This window comes from Vipera ursinii (genome assembly GCF_947247035.1).
Source record: "Vipera ursinii genome assembly, chromosome: 1".
Classification (NCBI taxonomy): domain Eukaryota; kingdom Metazoa; phylum Chordata; class Lepidosauria; order Squamata; family Viperidae; genus Vipera; species Vipera ursinii.
The window spans coordinates 173,349,688-173,368,161 of NC_139512.1; the positions used below are offsets into that span (position 1 = coordinate 173,349,688).

An 18,474-nucleotide genomic window follows, 5' to 3' on the forward strand; every position below is an offset into this window, starting at 1 on the left:
AATGAGAAATATGCGCCTGCAATGAATGCAATATTTGCTGCTAAGTTCTTTTGTGGCTTTTGTTTTCTTCCTACATTTCTGGCAGGAGTCAGTGTTTTCCTCCTTAAAGGAACTGAACTGAGCCTATATTTCTAGATATTAGAAATAACACTCCTAAGCATAGCAGGATTTAGTTTTGAGTAATTATAAATAAGATTATACTGTTAGAGTGCTTATTTAAAATATCCGCAGATTAGAATGGAAAATTTCCAGGAATTGAGAATACTTCAGGAATAATGAAAACAATATAGTTTTCATTAAGTTTGTAATTGCCATGCAAAATTTCAATCCTAATCCTAACGTTGGACTTGTGTTTACTGTAAAGTTCACTTGCGTAGTTTGATGAAAGAAATAGAGCAGTGTATTTTAAAGCAATATTTGGTCCTTAATGTTCTGACCATGCCAGCTGAGGTTTATGTGGAGGTTTAGAGGAATGTTTGGCATAATGGCATTCTGCCTAAAGCATGTGTCCACTCAGGAACGTTTTATCTCTTAATTTAACACAATTGGGCAGTCAGCTGCAAGCATTCACTGAAAAAGAACCAGGCCTAAAGCTGGAGTGAGCAGCTGAGAGCTCTCTGGCTATGATCGGACAAATTCCTGCTCAGTGATTACAGCAGCAGATGGCCAGGAGTATAGGCAAGGCTGGAATTTGTCCACCTGTTTTCAAAGTGGCCCCTTTGCAGATGGGAGATAGAGACCTTTGTAAATTTTTCTCAGGTCTAACTATTAGGACAGGGGTACATGGTCTGCTTTCAATGTAGAAAGTTCCTTGGTGAGGCTATCGTTTATTCAGATGTAATAAAAACAGCAAAAGTAAATTGAAAATCATGTTAAGGGGTAAAGGGGCTGATAGGCAGTGTCCAGAGCACAGAGAACTCATGTAATTTTTCTCCCTGGTGGATTTCTAAGGAAAATTTCTCAAGCGAGGATTCACACTGACAAAATATCCCATTTACAGCAGCAATTAAATTCCCCCTTCTGCCTGCTTGGTTATTTTTCCCTACCCAGACTGAAGCAAAATGTGCTCTTCTTTTTTTAAAAAAATGCAGCCAGATATGAAAAATACACATTTTAAAAATTAATAATTAGCTTTCCACAACAGCTCTCTCAAGTCTTCCCAGGACAGAATCTACAGACATTTGGGTAAAGCTTTATTTCTTCAACTTCTCAACAATCTCATGTTATGGAGTATTCATAGATATTTCAGCAACAGGTTTAATGACCACCATTTTGAATTTTGGCATTTTGAAAACAATTGAGAATAAAAGTGAAGCTCAGTAATGACACACTTGTTTAGAAACCATTTTAATCTGTTCTTCATCCTTGTTATGCTTATAACTCTACAGTGTCACTATTGCATCATATTGTTATACTGTAGAAAAGGTTATGCTTTCTAACAGCGCAAAAGTCAACAGCTTGTCTGTACCTGTTTCCAGTTGCCAGGAAGATTGCAAAGAAAGCCATCAGCAATTTATAGCGCTGTTCTAGGAATGTAACACACCAATACAATTGACCTAATGTACAAGTTAATATTTCTGTAAATGCAATAGAAATAGTTCTATATAGATTCCTCAACGCAGTTGGCAAAAACGACTTCAACGTATACCTCTTTGACTGAGGATTATGCCTATGCCTATTAATAAAATATTACATTTTTACATTTAAAATACCTATTGGTTTTCTTAGTAATTTCCTGGTCACATACAAGTGACTTGAGTGACTCCATCTTCTTGGTCAAACTGTCCTTCCTCCAATTCTCTAAGTATACCGTCACTGCTCATGAATGCAGGGAAGCTTCCATACTGGGCAGATTCATCCTTGGGCCAGCACTGTGGAGAAGGTGCTATATGGAATTCCTCTTTAGGTGGCATGTGCTCTACAGGCTGAGAAGTAGCTGTGTCTGATCCAACTTTTCCACTTCTTATGTTCAACTTTTCTTCTCCAAATTGCTTATTGTTCTTTTTCTGAAATAAAAAGGAACTTGATTTATAGTTGATCCAGGCAGGGATCTTTTTGAATATGAACTGGGAGTTTAGAATGGCTGGACTGTAGTCGAATTTAGGGTGGTTTCCCCCCCCCCCCCACTGGCTGCTTTACCAAATCCATTTATGGAATGTAGTTCCTTATCCTTCTCTTCATAATTATGTACAGCCAGCACAGAGCCCTGCCAAGTTCCCAGAAGATTGAAAAGATTTTAGCTGCTGAATAGGGAGGATTTTGCCAATGTCTGCACAGTATTCTTATCCTGTAGTTGGAATCAACCATTAATTCAACAGACTATAAATCTGGCACTCCAGCATAGAAGCAGAAGTGCTACTGGATCCTTAACTACTCCTGTTTTGTATACATTCAACAATGCTTGTTCTCATTTTGACCTAAAAATAGTATTTGCTAAGAGGTAACTTATTAGAAGGATTTTTAAATTAAACTCTAAATTAAGCTTCCAGTATTGTTATACAGTGTAAACATTCTTTCATGGTAAACTTAATTCCTAGTAACTTCATATCCATTCTACTTTATTACCAACCTTACAGGCTTTTGCGGGATGTTATTCAACTTCTCTGTTTAAGATACAGCCTTGGGATTCCCTAATAGCCTCTCATCCAAGTATAAATCAGGGTTGATACTATTTAGGGTCTGATCCAACACAAAGTTGGCTAGGCCAAGCCTCTTCCTGAGCTACTGCTGCACAAGGTTTTCAAGCAGTATTCTTGTTCACTCTCTCCAAGTTATTTCAGCAAATCGCCTCCCCTTTTTTTCCCTAGAAATATTTTGCATATAATAAAGTCTGAACTGGAAAATACAGTACCTTTGAATTGCACATCACACCACCTGTGATTTACAATTAAACTGCATAAATAGATGTTTTTAAGAGCAAAATAGTAGCTTTGATTATGATTGCACCCTCAAACAATTTAAATCTAAAATGATAAATTAAAAGTTTGATGCATCCAAACAGGGATGCACCTATGTCGTTCTGTTTAAATATTTGATTCCGAGATCATTTTTTTAACCTTTTAGCTTTTTAAGATATAGTTCCCGAAGGCCACTATTTTGTATATTTAATATTACTAACTGAAATACCCCCTTCATGGATTACTGCCTTGTCGTGGCGAAGGGGCTTGTGTAATTCAATGAAGCTATGAGCTATGCCGTGCAGGGCCACCCAAGACGGACAGGTCATAGCAGAGAGTTCTGACAAAACGTGATCCACTGGAGAAGGAAATGGCAAACCACTCCAGTATCTTTGCCATGAAAACCCTATGGACAGTACCAAAAGGCAAAACGATATGATGCTGGAAGATGAGCCCCTCAGGTCGGAAGGCGTCCAATATGCTACTGGGGAAGAGCAGAGGACTAGTACTAGTAGCGCCAGAAAGAATGAAGCGACTGGGCCAAAGCCGAAAGGACGCTCAGCTGTGGATATGTCTGGTGGTGAAAGGAAAGTCCGATGCTGTAAAGATTCTTTCTCCATAGGAACCTGGAATGTAAGATCCATGAACCAAGGAAAGCTGGACGTGGTCAAACAAGAGATGACAAGACTAAACATCGACATCTTAGGTATCAGTGAACTAAAATGGACAGGAATGGGTGAATTTAATTCAGATGACCATCAGGTATACTACTGCGGGCAAGAATCCCTCAGAAGAAATGGAGTAGCCTTCATAGTCAATAAAAAAGTAGGAAAAGCAATACTGGGATACAACCCTCAAAATGACAGAATGATCTCAGTTTGAATCCAAGGCAAACCATTCAATATCACAGTAGTCCAAGTCTATGCCCCAACCACCAGTGCTGAAGAGGATGAAATTGACCGGTTCTATGAAGCCCTACAGCACCTTATAGAACTAACACCCAAAAATGATGTCCTTATCATCATGGGATATTGGAATGCTAAAGTAGGAAGCCAAAAGATAAGTGGAATAACAGGCAAGTTTGGCCTTGGAGTACAAAATGAAGCAGGGCACAGGCTGATAGAATTTTGTCAAGAGAATACGATGGTCATAGCAAACACTCTTTTCCAACAACCCAAGAGACGGCTTTACACATGGACATCACCAGACGGTCAACACAGAAATCAGATTGACTATATGCTCTGCAGCCAAAGATGGAGAAGCTCTATACCAGACATGTCAAACACAAGGCCCGGGGGCCAAATCCGGCCCGCGAAGTGGTTTCATGTGGCCCGTGAAGCCATCCTGGAAACAGTGAGGGAACGGCCCCCACTGCCTTGGCCCTGGCCCAGAGACCCTCCTTCTGCCAGAGACCCTCAGATCTGTCCCACTCCTGCCCAGGCCCCCATAGGCACCCTTGATGCGAACGATGTAGAGCTGGCCACGCCCACCCAGTAGGCCATACACACTCTAGCCACACCCACCCAGTGGGCCACGCCCACCCTGGCCATACCCACCCGGCCCCCTGAGGGCAACCACAATGCTGATGTGGCCCTCAATGAAATTGAGTTTGACACCCCTGCTCTATACAGTCAGTAAAAACAAGACCAGGAGCTGACTGTGGCTCAGACCATGAGCTTCTTGTTGCAAAGTTTAGGCTTAAACTGAAGAAAGTAGGGAAAAGCACTAGGCCACTCAGTTATGAATTAAATCATATCCCTGTTGAATATACAGTAGAGGTGACAAATAGATTTAAGGAATTAGATCTGATAGACAGAGTGCCTGAAGAACTATGGACAGAGGTTCGCAACATTGTACAACAGGTAGCAACCAAAACCATCCCAAAGAAAAAGAAATGCAAGAAAGCAAAATGGCTGTCTGAGGAAGCTTTGCAAATAGCTGTGGAAAGGAGGGAAGCGAAAGGCAAGGGAGAAAAAGAAAGATATGCCCAATTAAATGCAGAATTCCAAAGAATAGCTAGAAGAGATAAGAATGCCTTCTTAAATGAACAATGCAAAGAACTAGAAGAAAACAATAGAATAGGGAGGACCAGAGATCTTTTCAAGAAAATTGGAGAGATGAAGGGAACGTTTCATGCAAAAATGGGCATGATAAAGGACCAAAATGGCAGGGACCTAACAGAGGCAGAAGAGATTAAGAATAGGTGGCAAAATTACACAGAAGAACTATACAAGAATGAGCTTAATGTCCCTAATAATCACAATGAGGTGGTCACTGACCTCGAGCCAGACATCCTAGAATGTGAAGTGAAGTGGGCCTTAGAAAAGCTGAGCAACAACAAAGCTAGTGGAGGTGACAGTATTCCAGCTGAGCTATTCAAAATCTTAAAAGACGATGCAGTAAAAGTGCTACACTCAATTTGCCAGCAAATTTGGAAAACTCAACAGTGGCCACAAGATTGGAAAAGATCAGTTTACATTCCAATTCCAAAGAAAGGCAGTGCCAAAGAATGTTCAAACTATCGCACCATTGCACTCATTTCTCATGCTAGTAAAGTTACGCTTAAAATTCTACAAGCTAGACTCCAGCAGTATGTGGATCGAGAACTACCAGAAATACAGGCAGGATTTCGAAGAGGCAGAGGAACTAGAGATCAAATTGCTAACATACGCTGGATCATGGAGAAAGCTAGAGAGTTCCAGAAAAACATCTACTTCTGCTTCATTGACTATGCTAAAGCCTTTGATTGTGTGGATCATAACAAACTGTGGCAAGTCCTTAAAGAGATGGGCATACCAGACCATCTTATTTGTCTCTTGAGAAACCTATATGCAGGCCAAGAAGCAACAGTGAGAACTGGACACGGAACCACTGATTGGTTCAAAATTGGGAAAGGAGTCCGGCAAGGCTGTATACTGTTGCCTTGCCTATTTAACTTATATGCAGAGCACATCATGAGAAAGGCAGGGCTACATGAATCAAAAGTTGGAATTAAGATTGCCGGAAGAAACATCAACAACCTAAGATATGCAGATGATACCACTCTAATGGCAGAAAGTGAGGAGGAACTAAAGAGCCTCTTGTTGCGAGTAAAGAAGGAGAGTGCAAAACTTGGGTTGAAACTAAACATTAAGAAAACCAAGATCATGGCATCCGGCCCTCTCAATTCCTGGCAAATAGATGGGGAAGAAATGGAGGTTGTGACAGATTTTATTTTCCTGGGCTCCAAGATCACTGCAGATGGGGACTGTAGCCAAGAAATAAAAAGACGCTTGCTCCTGGGGAGGAAAGCCATGGCAAATCTAGACAGCACACTAAAAAGCAGAGACATCACCCTGCCAACAAAAGTGCATATAGTCAAGGCTATGGTCTTCCCAGTTGCAATGTATGGCAGTGAAAGTTGGACCATAAGAAAGGCTGAGCGCCAAAGAATTGAAGCCTTTGAACTATGGTGCTGGAGAAGACTCCTGCGAGTCCCTTGGACTGCAAGGCGATCAAACCGGTCAGTCCTAGAGGAGATCAACCCTGACTACTCTTTAGAAGGCCAGATCCTGAAGCTAAAACTCTACTTTGGCCACCTAATGAGAAGGATGGACTCACTGGAGAAGAGCCTAATGCTGGGAAAGATTGAGGGCAATAGAAGAAGGGGACGACAGAGAATGAGGTGCCTGGATGGAGTCACTGAAGCAGTAGGCGTGAGCTTAAATGGACTCCAGAAAATGGTAGAGGACAGGAAGGCCTGGAGGAACATTGTCCATAGGGTCGCGATGGGTCGGACACGACTTCGCAACTAACAACAACAACAACAACTGAAATACTACCGAAATTTCTTGACCAAATGTTTTTAATAGTCCTTCTTTAATCTCCTGTTTCCCTCGTCATAATACAGTTCATTCAGTGAAGGAAATATTTCTGTAAGAAAAACCTTATCAATTAGTACATTGAATGATTAGTACAATATAATTTATAAACTTGTTTTAATCAAGTAGGGTTTTTTCTACAGTGGTTACCTTTATGCTTAGTGTATCATATTTTTATTTAAGTCCAAATATTTTAAAGTTTAGACTCAACACTAATTAATTGAGTGTGATATTAGTCAGCAAATCAAAACCTTAATCTGTTTAGAGCCGTGGTGGCGCAGTAGTTAAAATGAAGTATTGCAGGCTAATTTTGCTGACTGCCAGGTCAATCCTGACCAGCTCAAGACTGACTCAGCCTTCCATCCTTCTGAGGTCATAAAATGAGGACGAAGATTGTTGGGGGCAATATGCTGACTCTGTAAACCGCTTAGAGAGGGCTGTAAAGCACAGTGAAGCGGTATATAAGTCTAAGTGCTATTGCAATTGCTATAAATTAAAACTAATTAGGAAGAAATACTTCATTGAGACATTCCAGGAATAAAGGTTTCTGAAACTCTTTATGTATTCCTTTTCTGAAACAATGAATTTGGTCTACAAAAATGTGGCATGTGAACTGCTTTCTATCTGTTTTAATTTCCTTTGCTCGACCCAAAGAAATATAGTTTTAAAATCAGGAATTCCTGCTAGGCTAAGGGGAAAGAAATTTTTTAAAGGGATGCAAGCCTCCTTCATTAAACATGAAATAGACTGTTTTTCTGCCCTTGCTTAGCATAATAGCCCACACTCTTCAGGAGAGCCCTTCAAAACAAGTTTGAGAAGTGGGGGGAAGCTGCCCTGGGCAAGTGACGGCTGAAATGAATGAATGGCTCTAACAATTTAAGTCATGCTTGCCCTGGATTTGCAAAATGCAACCTCTTAAAAATGGATAATGCTAAACTTTCTCATATTCAGTTTTCTGTTTCATTCTATAGGCAACTTGACTTTCAAAAAAATTAAGGGGGATGGTGGGATTGGATGTGGCAGTACAAAGGACAGAGGGACGTGCAAAGAGATTCCTTGTAAGAAAAAATGTCAAATCAGTTCTTGACCCTTACGACCCTACACAGTGACAGTGATTGCAAGCCAGAAATAAAGCAGTTATTAGTTTCATCACATCCTGCTAAAAAAGCTGTGTAATGGACAGTGCGCATCAGGAAACAGGCAAAGGATCATCCAAGGACATCACTTTGGCAACATATTCTGAATCGTTTTCAATGTGCTTTTTATCTCACATGGAAATGGATAACAATTTGTCACATAGCTCATCCTAGTAATTGCGTAACTACACAATGCGCTCTTTATAATGGTGTGGAAAAAAGAAGTGCTTTCAGTAATAATGGAGTTCTTTCACATATTGTCATATAGGTGTTGCAGACTTCCAGGGGCATGCCTAAGAGCTTCAAATTGTTTTGCAGGATAAACAAGAGGAAGTTAGATTTTGCATATAAATTAAAAAAAAGTCTTGCATTTTGTACAGCAACAAGTTGTAAGAAAGAAAACACATTCAAGGGAGACAGTTGACCTGTACAAATTACACAGCCTCTCAGCTTGTGCCAATAAACCCTCTGAATTCTCTCAGTCCCCTTTGCCACACGAGCCCTTTCCCGGTTTACATGATGGGCAAGACACACAAGTGACTTTTAAGTGAGAGAGCAGGGATTATCTCAGATTGTAATTCTTACCTCAGGTATCTGGACAGCTGGATTCCCCATAGCTGGCCTCTGAAGGAAAACAACTTGCTTAGTGGCTAGATTGCCTTCACTGAAACATTAAAGAAGCTGTTTTTAAAATTCTGTCTTTCTCTGGTTCTGTTCATATACAATTCGATAGAATTCGCTGAAACTGGATGATACTTTATTAGTGAAGTGTCATATGCATCAAACACACTTGTGTATGTATTTAACACATTTATTTATATATTGCCTTCCTTTTAGCATCCAGCAAAAGACAGACTCAATCCTATGATATTTCAGCAAGGAGGAATCTCGTGTGCCATCAAGGCCTGTCCTCAGGGGCCACATTATTCCTACCTACAAAGCAACATATTAATGACTGTGCTTCTCCAAGCAAATTATCCTCTTAATATTTAAAAGAAATGTAGTAGCAAAATTTATTCAGCCTCTAAAATTACCAGTGCATGAACAGCTAGTCATGTCCAGATTTGCTACATCTGTTAATCTAAATACATATTTGGCTTTCCGTAACAGTAATGCGGCCAAGTCATATTCAACCTTGGAATTAATGATCTTGATGAGCGCTTTTAAGGTAATCCTTTCTGGTTTGCGGACTGGTGGGGAGGGGGGGAGGCTCCACTTGAGCGGCTGGCAATCATGTGCACAGCTCCATTTATGTGAGTGGCATGCAAGCTCACCCATCGCTCACAAAAATGGAACGTGCTGCATGTATTTTTCCATTGCTCACGCAAGTGGAGATGCATATGTGCGCACTCGCCCACCGTTTCCGCAACCTGGTTGCAAACAGCTCATGGCCCACTTGTGGATCGTGGCACAGAGGTTGGGGACCTCTGTTTTAAGGCAGCCTATTTGTTTTCATTAACATGTTTTTTATTTCATAAACATGACATATACACATGTTCCTTCATTCTAAGTATTGTCAAATCATCTGGGTCCACATATTGTACAAAGAATCAATGTGGTTTGTTTAATTTTTGTTTGGCACACCATGTGACCATCATTATTAAGTTCATCAGAAAAAGTTAAATTTGCCATCCAAGCATTCCCATTTCCTTGTGATCACATGTATGTTTTTTGGGAGGGAGGGGTGTTTTGCTTTTGTTAACTATAGTGAAGTGGCATGTTAAATCATCTTCCAGAATGATTTTTCATCTTCTGAATCTAGTCTGCAGCCCTTGTTTTTCCTGATACCTTCTCATCAATGCAACTAACCAAATTCTCATCAGGATTAGATTTTTCAAGATTGATCAAGACCAATGCATCACCTGTTATGCAAACTGGTTTAAAAGATTGGCTTAGTGCAGTGCATGATACTAGCAGCAGCATGGCCTAGCAATCAATCAATCAATCAATCAGTAAATCAGTAAATCAATCAGTAAATCAATCAATCAGCCTTGTAAACATCATAGGATTCCATTGAGAATGATTATGGATGATCTTAGAGAGACAAGAGAAAAAGGGGACCAATGAAACGGAAGAATCCAGTCATTTTTCTGGGGGTTTTTTTTAGAAAAAGGCGGGGTTAAGAATTTCTCTGGAAACAAGTCATCTTTCTATATCCTATTTTATGTTGGGACACCATGGAATCATCAAAGGGATAAACTCATGGCTAAACTTTAAGTTTAAAGAAATATTCCATTCTGAAGCACTGAACCTGCTGTTTTAAAGAACAAGTTTAAAATAGACCTGGCCTTATTGAAATGCTGAGCACGATAAATGTCAGGGGATAAATTCACAATTGAATTGAATGAAGTTGGGATTGCCCCTGAATTTCAATGAAGGAAGGCAAGTACATTAAAAGGATCTGTATTATATGTTGAACTTTCTTCTTATATTTTGTCTTAACAAAAGATAAAGTTGGACTTGGATCAAAAAATGAAGGAAGAAAACACATTGCTATAACTAGATATTTACCATAGCTTTTGCCTTTTTAATGTGCTACTTGTAGATTATATTTAATGGCATGATTGAACTTGTTCACCAGTAAGAATTGAATTTATACAGATTGTTCTGCTTTTTTTCCTACTGGAATAACTACAAGGGAAAAAAATAAAGGCAGTGGAAGTCTAAATGACATAATGCATCAAATACATCATATGCTGTTTTGACAGGATACATCACTTCGATTTCAGTTATGGTCAGTTACTAATGATAATGTGAACCATGTTAATGACAGTCGTGCTAAGATGTCCAAATCCCTGCTGGCTGCTGATCATTAAGGCAAATCTGAAGACAGAGAAGCATTTGTACTCCTCCATCCATGTTTGACATCTTCCATCTTTCACCGCAAAGGAAATCTGACAATTTCCTCCAAGGTCAGGCTTGTGGACAAGAGTTGGGAGAGCCTGAGTGCTTTTGTTTTACTTGCCCCTGAAATAGCTCAATATCCCTTTTCTAAAGCTTTATTCACTTGGGATTTTCCAATCCTTGAAAGCATTTTCTGGAAAGTCGTATCCAAGGTATCCTATGGCCCCTGGGTACATAGGATGACACCCTAAACCTTGGAACAAGCTAAAAAGCGTTTTCACGTATGTAAGAAGGCAGAAGTTCTAGAAACTCTTCTTGCCATTGTTGCTACTTATCTGGGGGGAAAAATCCTTTTCTACAATAGTTGATTTTTGGTGGGTCTGCTTTAGGGAGAGGATAACAGAAAATTGTAGTGTGAAAACAAAAACTCTTCTAGTTATAGGATTTAAGGAATTATTTTGGGGAAAATGCTAATATTCCTGTAATCCTCTGAACAAACTATGTGTGAACTGATGCAAAAGAAAACATCTTTGCATTTAGCAGAAAGCAAAAGCTATTAATATTCCATTTGCGTACTGAGGTCAAAGTTCAAAGTCTGTGGGAAAAACAGAACTGTAGACTGAAAAACATGTTATTCTTTTTTTAACCATGTGAGCAATGTCTCATGACAACGTGAGCATAAAAGAGTTTCACACAAATTAATGCAGAACTTCCTCAATTTTTTAAACTGAAATAGTAACTGTTTATAGTTCAGAATCACTAGCAGCCTATTCTGACAGGTGCGGAGAATACTTTTTTTTTTTAAAAAAAAGAACTAATGATGATTTAATTCAGTGACTTGGACTGCACTTTTAAAACTGAACCAAATAATATCTTCCCCAATCATAGCAACTTTCCCAGATGCGTCAGGACTCCCATTTAGCCATGAATGTGCCAAAGCAGGCTTCTAGGTTACAGATTCCTTTGTGCAGAAATGCTTTGTGCATCATTCATGTGGCTGATCCAATTGCCTGGCAGGTTCACATAGTCCAGCCAGTAAAGGGGGCAGGCTGGAATCACTCATTTTAAGTAGCTGATAAAGCTTTTAACTTTTTTTTTTAAAAAAAAACAAACAAACTTTTTTTCCTGATAGCTGATTAAGAAAGCTTGCTGACTCAACACATTATGTTGGATTGGGATTATGTTGGATTATTTCCCTTCTGATCATTTACTGTATGTGCTTTTAAAGGAAGAAATAGATAGGTTGAACGAATTGTTGGAAAACAATTCCTCAAAATACACTTTTACACATCCAGTTTTTGTAGTTTGTTGTCTTATTTGGAATGATACACCAGTGATTTAGACACTATCAGGAAGACAATAGTAATATGTGTCTTATTTATATTAATTTTTTTTCTGTGTATAAGTTAACGATTCCATATCAATTGTACAGCAGGATCCAATGGGGGAGCATCAGAATGGAGGTGGTTGATCGATTAATAACAGATCTCATCTTCCCCCCCTGCTCCCGCCCTCCTCGTTTTTTAATTGGCCCGTAATGTTTGGATTTTGTGTTAACTTATGTTTTTCCTTTAAATAGTTTTTATGTTTTACATTGTAAGCCGCCCACAGTTACCTTGAGGTAAGATGGGCAGCCTATAAATTTTATAAATAAAATAAAATCAGTAAAATATATTTGAAAAGCATTTTATCGTTGGGAGTCCTTTTCAGAGGACTACTTAGAAAACCAGATTTCTAATTTCCTTTTAAATATGTACAATTTCCTCTTTCTCCTATTAAATAATTATGTTATAATATACATGTGAAATTTTCAGTCCATAAGAAATGAATGCTTTTTTGTGGACTAGTCTTTATTTGCATATGCTAAAAATGAGTTTTGTATTTTTATTGCTTTTTTGTATAATAGTTCAAGGGATTTCAGAGTAGGTGAACTGTTTAATCCAATTTGATATAATAAAATATTAGTATATGTGGAATTAAGAATAGTTCCAAAGCTGGCATAAAGAAAAGGGTTAAGCGTTTGTGTGTGTGTGTGTGTATGTGTGCATATGTGGACATAGAATAGCTAGTTTGAATGTGACTTTAGTCACATTGTGCAGTTGTGATGAGAGCCTCTAACCCTCTATGTGTATGAAAGTTATAGCTTATGATCAGCATCCCTCTTTGCATGTCTGGTTTTCACAAATGACTATTTATTATGACTCCAAAAAATACTATACAGTTTTGCTTATTCATTACTAGCACATGATAGCTATTTAATGACTCAGATGCTATTTCCTGCAGCAGTCGATTGGTTATAAAAGACTTCAAACTTCCTTTTTCCCCCTTAATGCCCTTTCTACAATTAGTCAAGATAAGGATGGAGTCTATGAGCGGAGTCTGTTTGCTTTCATTCTATGGGCTAAGCTTGTTTTTCTTGAAAGACAGGGTATTTGGTCAGCAAAGATACCGGTACTGATGGAAATAATGGGATATCTCCTGTTAACTTTTTGCAGCCGATCACTTCAGCGTGCAATAGGCAGACAATGTAATTCTAGGAGATGAAACTCCTAGGACATTTATTTCATTCAGACATTTCAAACTTAAAATGCTCATGTTAATTTTTTAATTTGTAGACAAATATTTCTAAGGTATTATTTTTTTAAACTGGGAATTCCAAAATTACTGCTATCCTTGTGAGAAATAAAATAAAAATAACACTGTATGGAATACTGATGCTGCCTCTCCAGTTCAAGAGAAGGCCAATTCTCATGGAATAAATATCTAATTGCTTGAATCAGTTCCTAAATTACACTGTCCTCTAACAGATTATATGGAAAGGTTTTCCCCCTTCCTGCCTCCTCTCAAGCAATTGTTGCTGAAGTAGTAGGCCAGCTGCCTAGGTCTAGGGCAGGGGTAGGCAACCACGGCTCTTTTATGACTCATGGACTTCAACTCCCAGAATTCCTGAGTCAGCTGACTCAGGAATTCTGGGAGTTGAAGTTCATAAGTCATAAAAGAGCCGTGATTGCCTACCCCTGGTCTAGGGACTCTAGGAGATAGATATTTAATTCTATCATAGAGAGAGACTGTTTAATCGTGCTAACTGATGGTTAAATACCAAATAGATTTTTAAAAATCTGCTATTGATTACAGCTGACCATTACAGTCCTACGCAGACATTAAAAAAAGAGAAAAAAATCACCAATGTGGAAGAAAATACAGATATTTGCTAATATGAAGGCTTTCTTCCTGCAGACAATTGAACTGTTTGTTCTGCTTTCAGATGTACGTTTGAGTGAGATGGGCAGGGATATCACCCATACATACATAGACCAAGGAAATGTCACAGGTTCCAGTCTTACTGCCAGTGTAGTTCTGAATCATTCATGAAGCCTTCCATTTATTCTCACATTTGCTTTACAGGTAGTCCTCAACTTACGACCACAGTTGAGCCCCAAATTTCTGTTGATAACTGAGACATTTGTTAAGCGAGTTTTGCCTCATTTTACAACCTTTCTTGCCAAAATTGTTAAGTGAATCACTGCAATTGTTAAGTAAGCAACACAGTTGTAAAGTGAATCTGGCCTCTCGATTGACTCTGCTTGTCAGAAGGTGGCAAAAGGTGATCACATGACCCCGGGACACTGCAACCGTCATAAATGCGAGTCAGTTGCCAACATCTGAATTTTGATCACGTGATCACAGGGATGCCGCAACAGTTATAAGGGTGAAAAACAGGCATAAGTCACTTTTTTCAGTGCTTTGTAACTTTGAATAGTCATGAAGCAAACTGTTGTGAGTCCAGGGCTACCTGTATATTCTTGTTGTATTTAGCAACTAGACCTCAGTTGCTTGTTCATATTTCAACAAGCATTTCCTAATTTAAGCCATCACTTTTTGTTTTGTAAACCGATAAACGTTCAGTTATTTTTTTAAAATTCATGTTTCTCAATGATCCCTTCAAGAGGAAAAATGCAGGCCTAGTCTCTGATTCAGCCACCATTCTGCAAATCTCAAATAACGTTCTGAATTCCTCTCCTCGGTCTTTCAAAATAATGCACAAGAATATCAAAACCTCATCAGATTTTCCATATCTCAGCACTTGCACATAAGATTGCTGAAATTTCATGGATACTTTAAATTTTTAAAATATTTTTATATGTATGTATGTATGTATGCATGTATGTATGTATGTATATGAACGAAATCCTTTGGGCAATAAGATGAAAAAGTATTTTTCAAAATTAATTGAGGAGCTATTTGTGGCCCTTGCAGCTCTGTTGTTCACTGCTGCTATAAAGAAAATCGACATGGGCATGACTACATGCCTTCAACTGATTCCCAGGAACAGGAAGGGAAATTGTTATTTCATCTACCTGTCCAGTCGGATGATAGGAGTAGGCAACACACATGTTAAAAGCCAGCCAAATTCAGCCAAAGTGTGCAGTAAAGGACCATAATCTGTTTTGATTTCACTGCCCTGTTAACAAAAATAGATACAGAAATATATATGTAAGAACAGAGTAAGCATTTCCACAGACCAACCACGAGATGTGGAAAGGAAGGAGGGGAAACCCAAAGGTCCAGGCATATTAAAAAAGGATTATTACCCATTAGCATACAAAAAATAAGAACAGTGTGCGCACATGCACGCACAAACATGCAGACAATTTTCTGGTATAGTTATGTTTTTTTTCTTGATATTGCTGTTCTGGTGTGTCTATAGAGACAAATTTGACAATTTCATATTTCTTTTCCTAAAGAAATTCAGTTCTATTCGGTTCTATTTTATTTTTAGTCTGGACCTGAAAACACAAGCCAAAACCTCTGCCCATTTGTGAAATGCATGCCAAAAGCTGATTTTATAATATTTACTATAGATAGAGTAACCCAGCGCTGGTCTAATCAGAAATGATTCCTGGAGTTGCAATCTTATTCAGCTTTGCAACACACTGGAAATTGCATTAATATATACATTTAATATCTATGACTTATCAAACGCTTTAAAAGTTATGGTACACATCAGTGGTGTTATTCAAATATGTGAACAACCGTTGGTTCTCTGTGTGGATGCCGCTTCTGGAAGTCCGTTCTGTGCCTGGGCAACAAAAAATTAGCTACTGGTTCTGCCGAACTGGTGCGAACTGGCTGAATCCCACCACTGGTACACATCATTTTCTTTTCCATTGGTTAAATAATTGTTTTGTTTCTATAATAGCATAATAGTTTTTAAAGTGTTATATTATACAAATATTATTATTAATGGTATGGCCTCAAAAGTATTTCAAATCACATTGGGCCAAAAGACTGTTTCTCTCTGTGTGTGTGTGTGTGCATGCGCACGTGTGTGTGCATGTCTGGTCTTGAAATGTTCTCATTCCTCCTCTCTCCTTATTTATTTTATTTATTTATTTATTTTAATTCCATTTATATCCCGCCCTTCTCCGAAGACTCAGGGCGGCTTACAAGCTTAGCAATAGCCTTCATTCTATGTATATGCCTGCTTATTAGGGCTTTCACACACCCCCAAGCGGCATTATTACAAAGTCAGCTTAATTGCCCCCAACAATCTGGGTCCTCATTTTACCTACCTCGGAAGGATGGAAGGCTGAGTCAACCTTGAGCCTGGTGGGACTCGAACCTGCACTAATTGCAGGCAGCTGGTGTTACTTAAGGAGGCATCAGCCCACTGCTCCACCAAGGCTCTCCTTAATCTTCTCTTTAGGTTCTAAATGTGATTGAACCTAAAAGTACATATATATTGCTTTTATGTCCAGAGAAGCCAATGCACTGATACTAGTACTGTGACTTTTTTTTCTAGTACAAGGGAAGGAAAATGACATTGTTTCACACTTCAAAATTTAGCCTTGTGATTCCTTTTCTTCCCTCCCCCCCCATCCGCAATCCACCCCACCATTTATATAAAAGACAAACTCCATGTCTGATAAATTGTAGTTAGACTGTAATTGTCATCACCTTCAGGAAAGTACAATTTCTTATATATAAGTCTGTATTTGGATTTAATTCAACTTAATTTTAACAGAACCACCTATTTCATTTTTAAAGTGAAGATTTCATTTATTTGTTTCTTTATTAATGCAAACTCCTGATATTTATTTCTTTGAGCATTTTTAAAATTTAAACAGAACATTATCTTTAATTTCTGCCTATCAGCACCAGCTTTTTAGTTATGACAACTATTCCTACCATGTAGATTTGGCCTTTATGGACACTAGAAAACAAAGATATATACAGGGCATGATTACCTAAAATGATAATTGAACTGCGAGTTATTTTATGCTGAAACCTCAAGTCCATTTAAAATTATTCGCTCACACATTGACTATTTTTCTGATTGCATACTGAGCTTATGTAAACCCTTGAAATTAATCAGGAAGAGTAACCTAAATTGTCAAAAATAAAAATAGGGAATTACCTCAATGACAGTCCATTGTTCTACAACAATAGCATCGTTTCCTTTCCTCTCCGAACCTGGAAATCCCGGTTCTTCTTCATATATAAATAACCCTTCTAATGATTTGGTCCCAAAGTCAGCTAGAGAAAGAAAAAAAATAGTAAGTAATAGCCATTTAGAAAATATTTAAACTTTACAGAACCACGCTTATGTATTAAGAGGAGTATGCTTTCTTTTTCTATCTCCCACATGATCATTCTGATGCGATTGTCAATCAACAGGAATTTATTTATTTGTTTATTTATTTATTTATTTATTTATTGATTGATTGATTGTTTAGACACTGCCCTCCTCTCTATCTAAGTGACTGTGGGTGGTAAGTTTTTTTCCCCCCTGTCAAATACCACCTATCTTGGGTTCCTATGATGAGTGGGTTTGGAATGGGCAGAAGTGACATCAGAGCCAATAATGCAATCAAGTCGTCTTTCTGACACATTAGCATTTATTACTAACACCATGCTGAAATACTATACAAGTGTCTAAACTTTTGCAAAAGCTTTTCAGACTAGACTGAGGTTATCTATCCTTGAATTACACATTTCTAAATAATGATTAGGGTTACTAAATCTTGGTTGTGAAAGACTCTTTGTTGCCATCTAGCAGCTGTTTGATTTTTTTTTTGCCCAGATCTGGTTGTCCTATTTTCACCTATTTTCAATTGATTTGATAGGTGTAATATAAAGCGAATATGCAGTACATTCCTTAAACACAAAATGAATCTAGCATCCTCATTTCTCTGGAAGTAAAATGGCAAATAAGGTACAACAGCAAAGCAAATTCTAGGTCAACCTTCTCACTTGCTTCAAGCAAGTCATCTGCTGTTTATTTTACTTTTAGAAAGATTACATTTGAAAAATTCAGTTTAAAAGGAGACTGCATATGCTAAGAATCCAAGGTCCTCATCTGCATCTATGAGATTTATGTATTAGTTCATTTCTTGAATCACTTTGTGTCTAGTTTAGCCTTTAGAAAGAAATTCAGTTCAATTTTAGAAAGTAAATAGCTGAGATATACGGTAAATAAGAGTATAATCTGAATAGACATGTTTCTTTTATCTGGTGGCTAACATTAAAACAAAAACATGTTGAGTGCGATTCACATGTTCAATTCTTCCTGCAGAAACCAGTTCAAAATGGGTAAGCCAGCTACCCTTGTGAAGTATGTAATGTAGGCAGTTCATCACATATCTCATTTCTTTGAAACAAAAAATTTCCATGACAGCAAACATTTCAGGTTTAGGTTTTCATTTTTGGTTATCTTTTTTTAAGCAATTCAATTCA

At 38.2% G+C, this 18,474-nt stretch overlaps 1 protein-coding gene across 2 annotated transcripts in view; it reads right to left on the minus strand.

The window, feature by feature from the left end:
• The window catches only part of RFTN2 (raftlin family member 2), a 34,340-nt gene that overhangs the window by 3,883 nt on the left and 11,983 nt on the right, over positions 1 to 18,474 (minus strand). The window contains exons 6-9 of one of the 2 annotated variants that reach the window (XM_083349723.1): positions 17,156 to 17,274; positions 15,096 to 15,199; positions 8,479 to 8,557; positions 1,713 to 2,006 (exon numbers count right to left, since the gene is read on the minus strand). In XM_083349723.1, the coding sequence (XP_083205849.1) occupies positions 1,740 to 2,006; positions 8,479 to 8,557; positions 15,096 to 15,199; positions 17,156 to 17,274 (569 nt within the window). In that variant the 3' untranslated portion in view covers positions 1,713 to 1,739. Of the gene's footprint in view, positions 1 to 17; positions 2,007 to 8,478; positions 8,558 to 15,095; positions 15,200 to 17,155; positions 17,275 to 18,474 lie in introns of those variants that run through there. The other variant, XM_083349724.1, reaches the window with a different exon arrangement.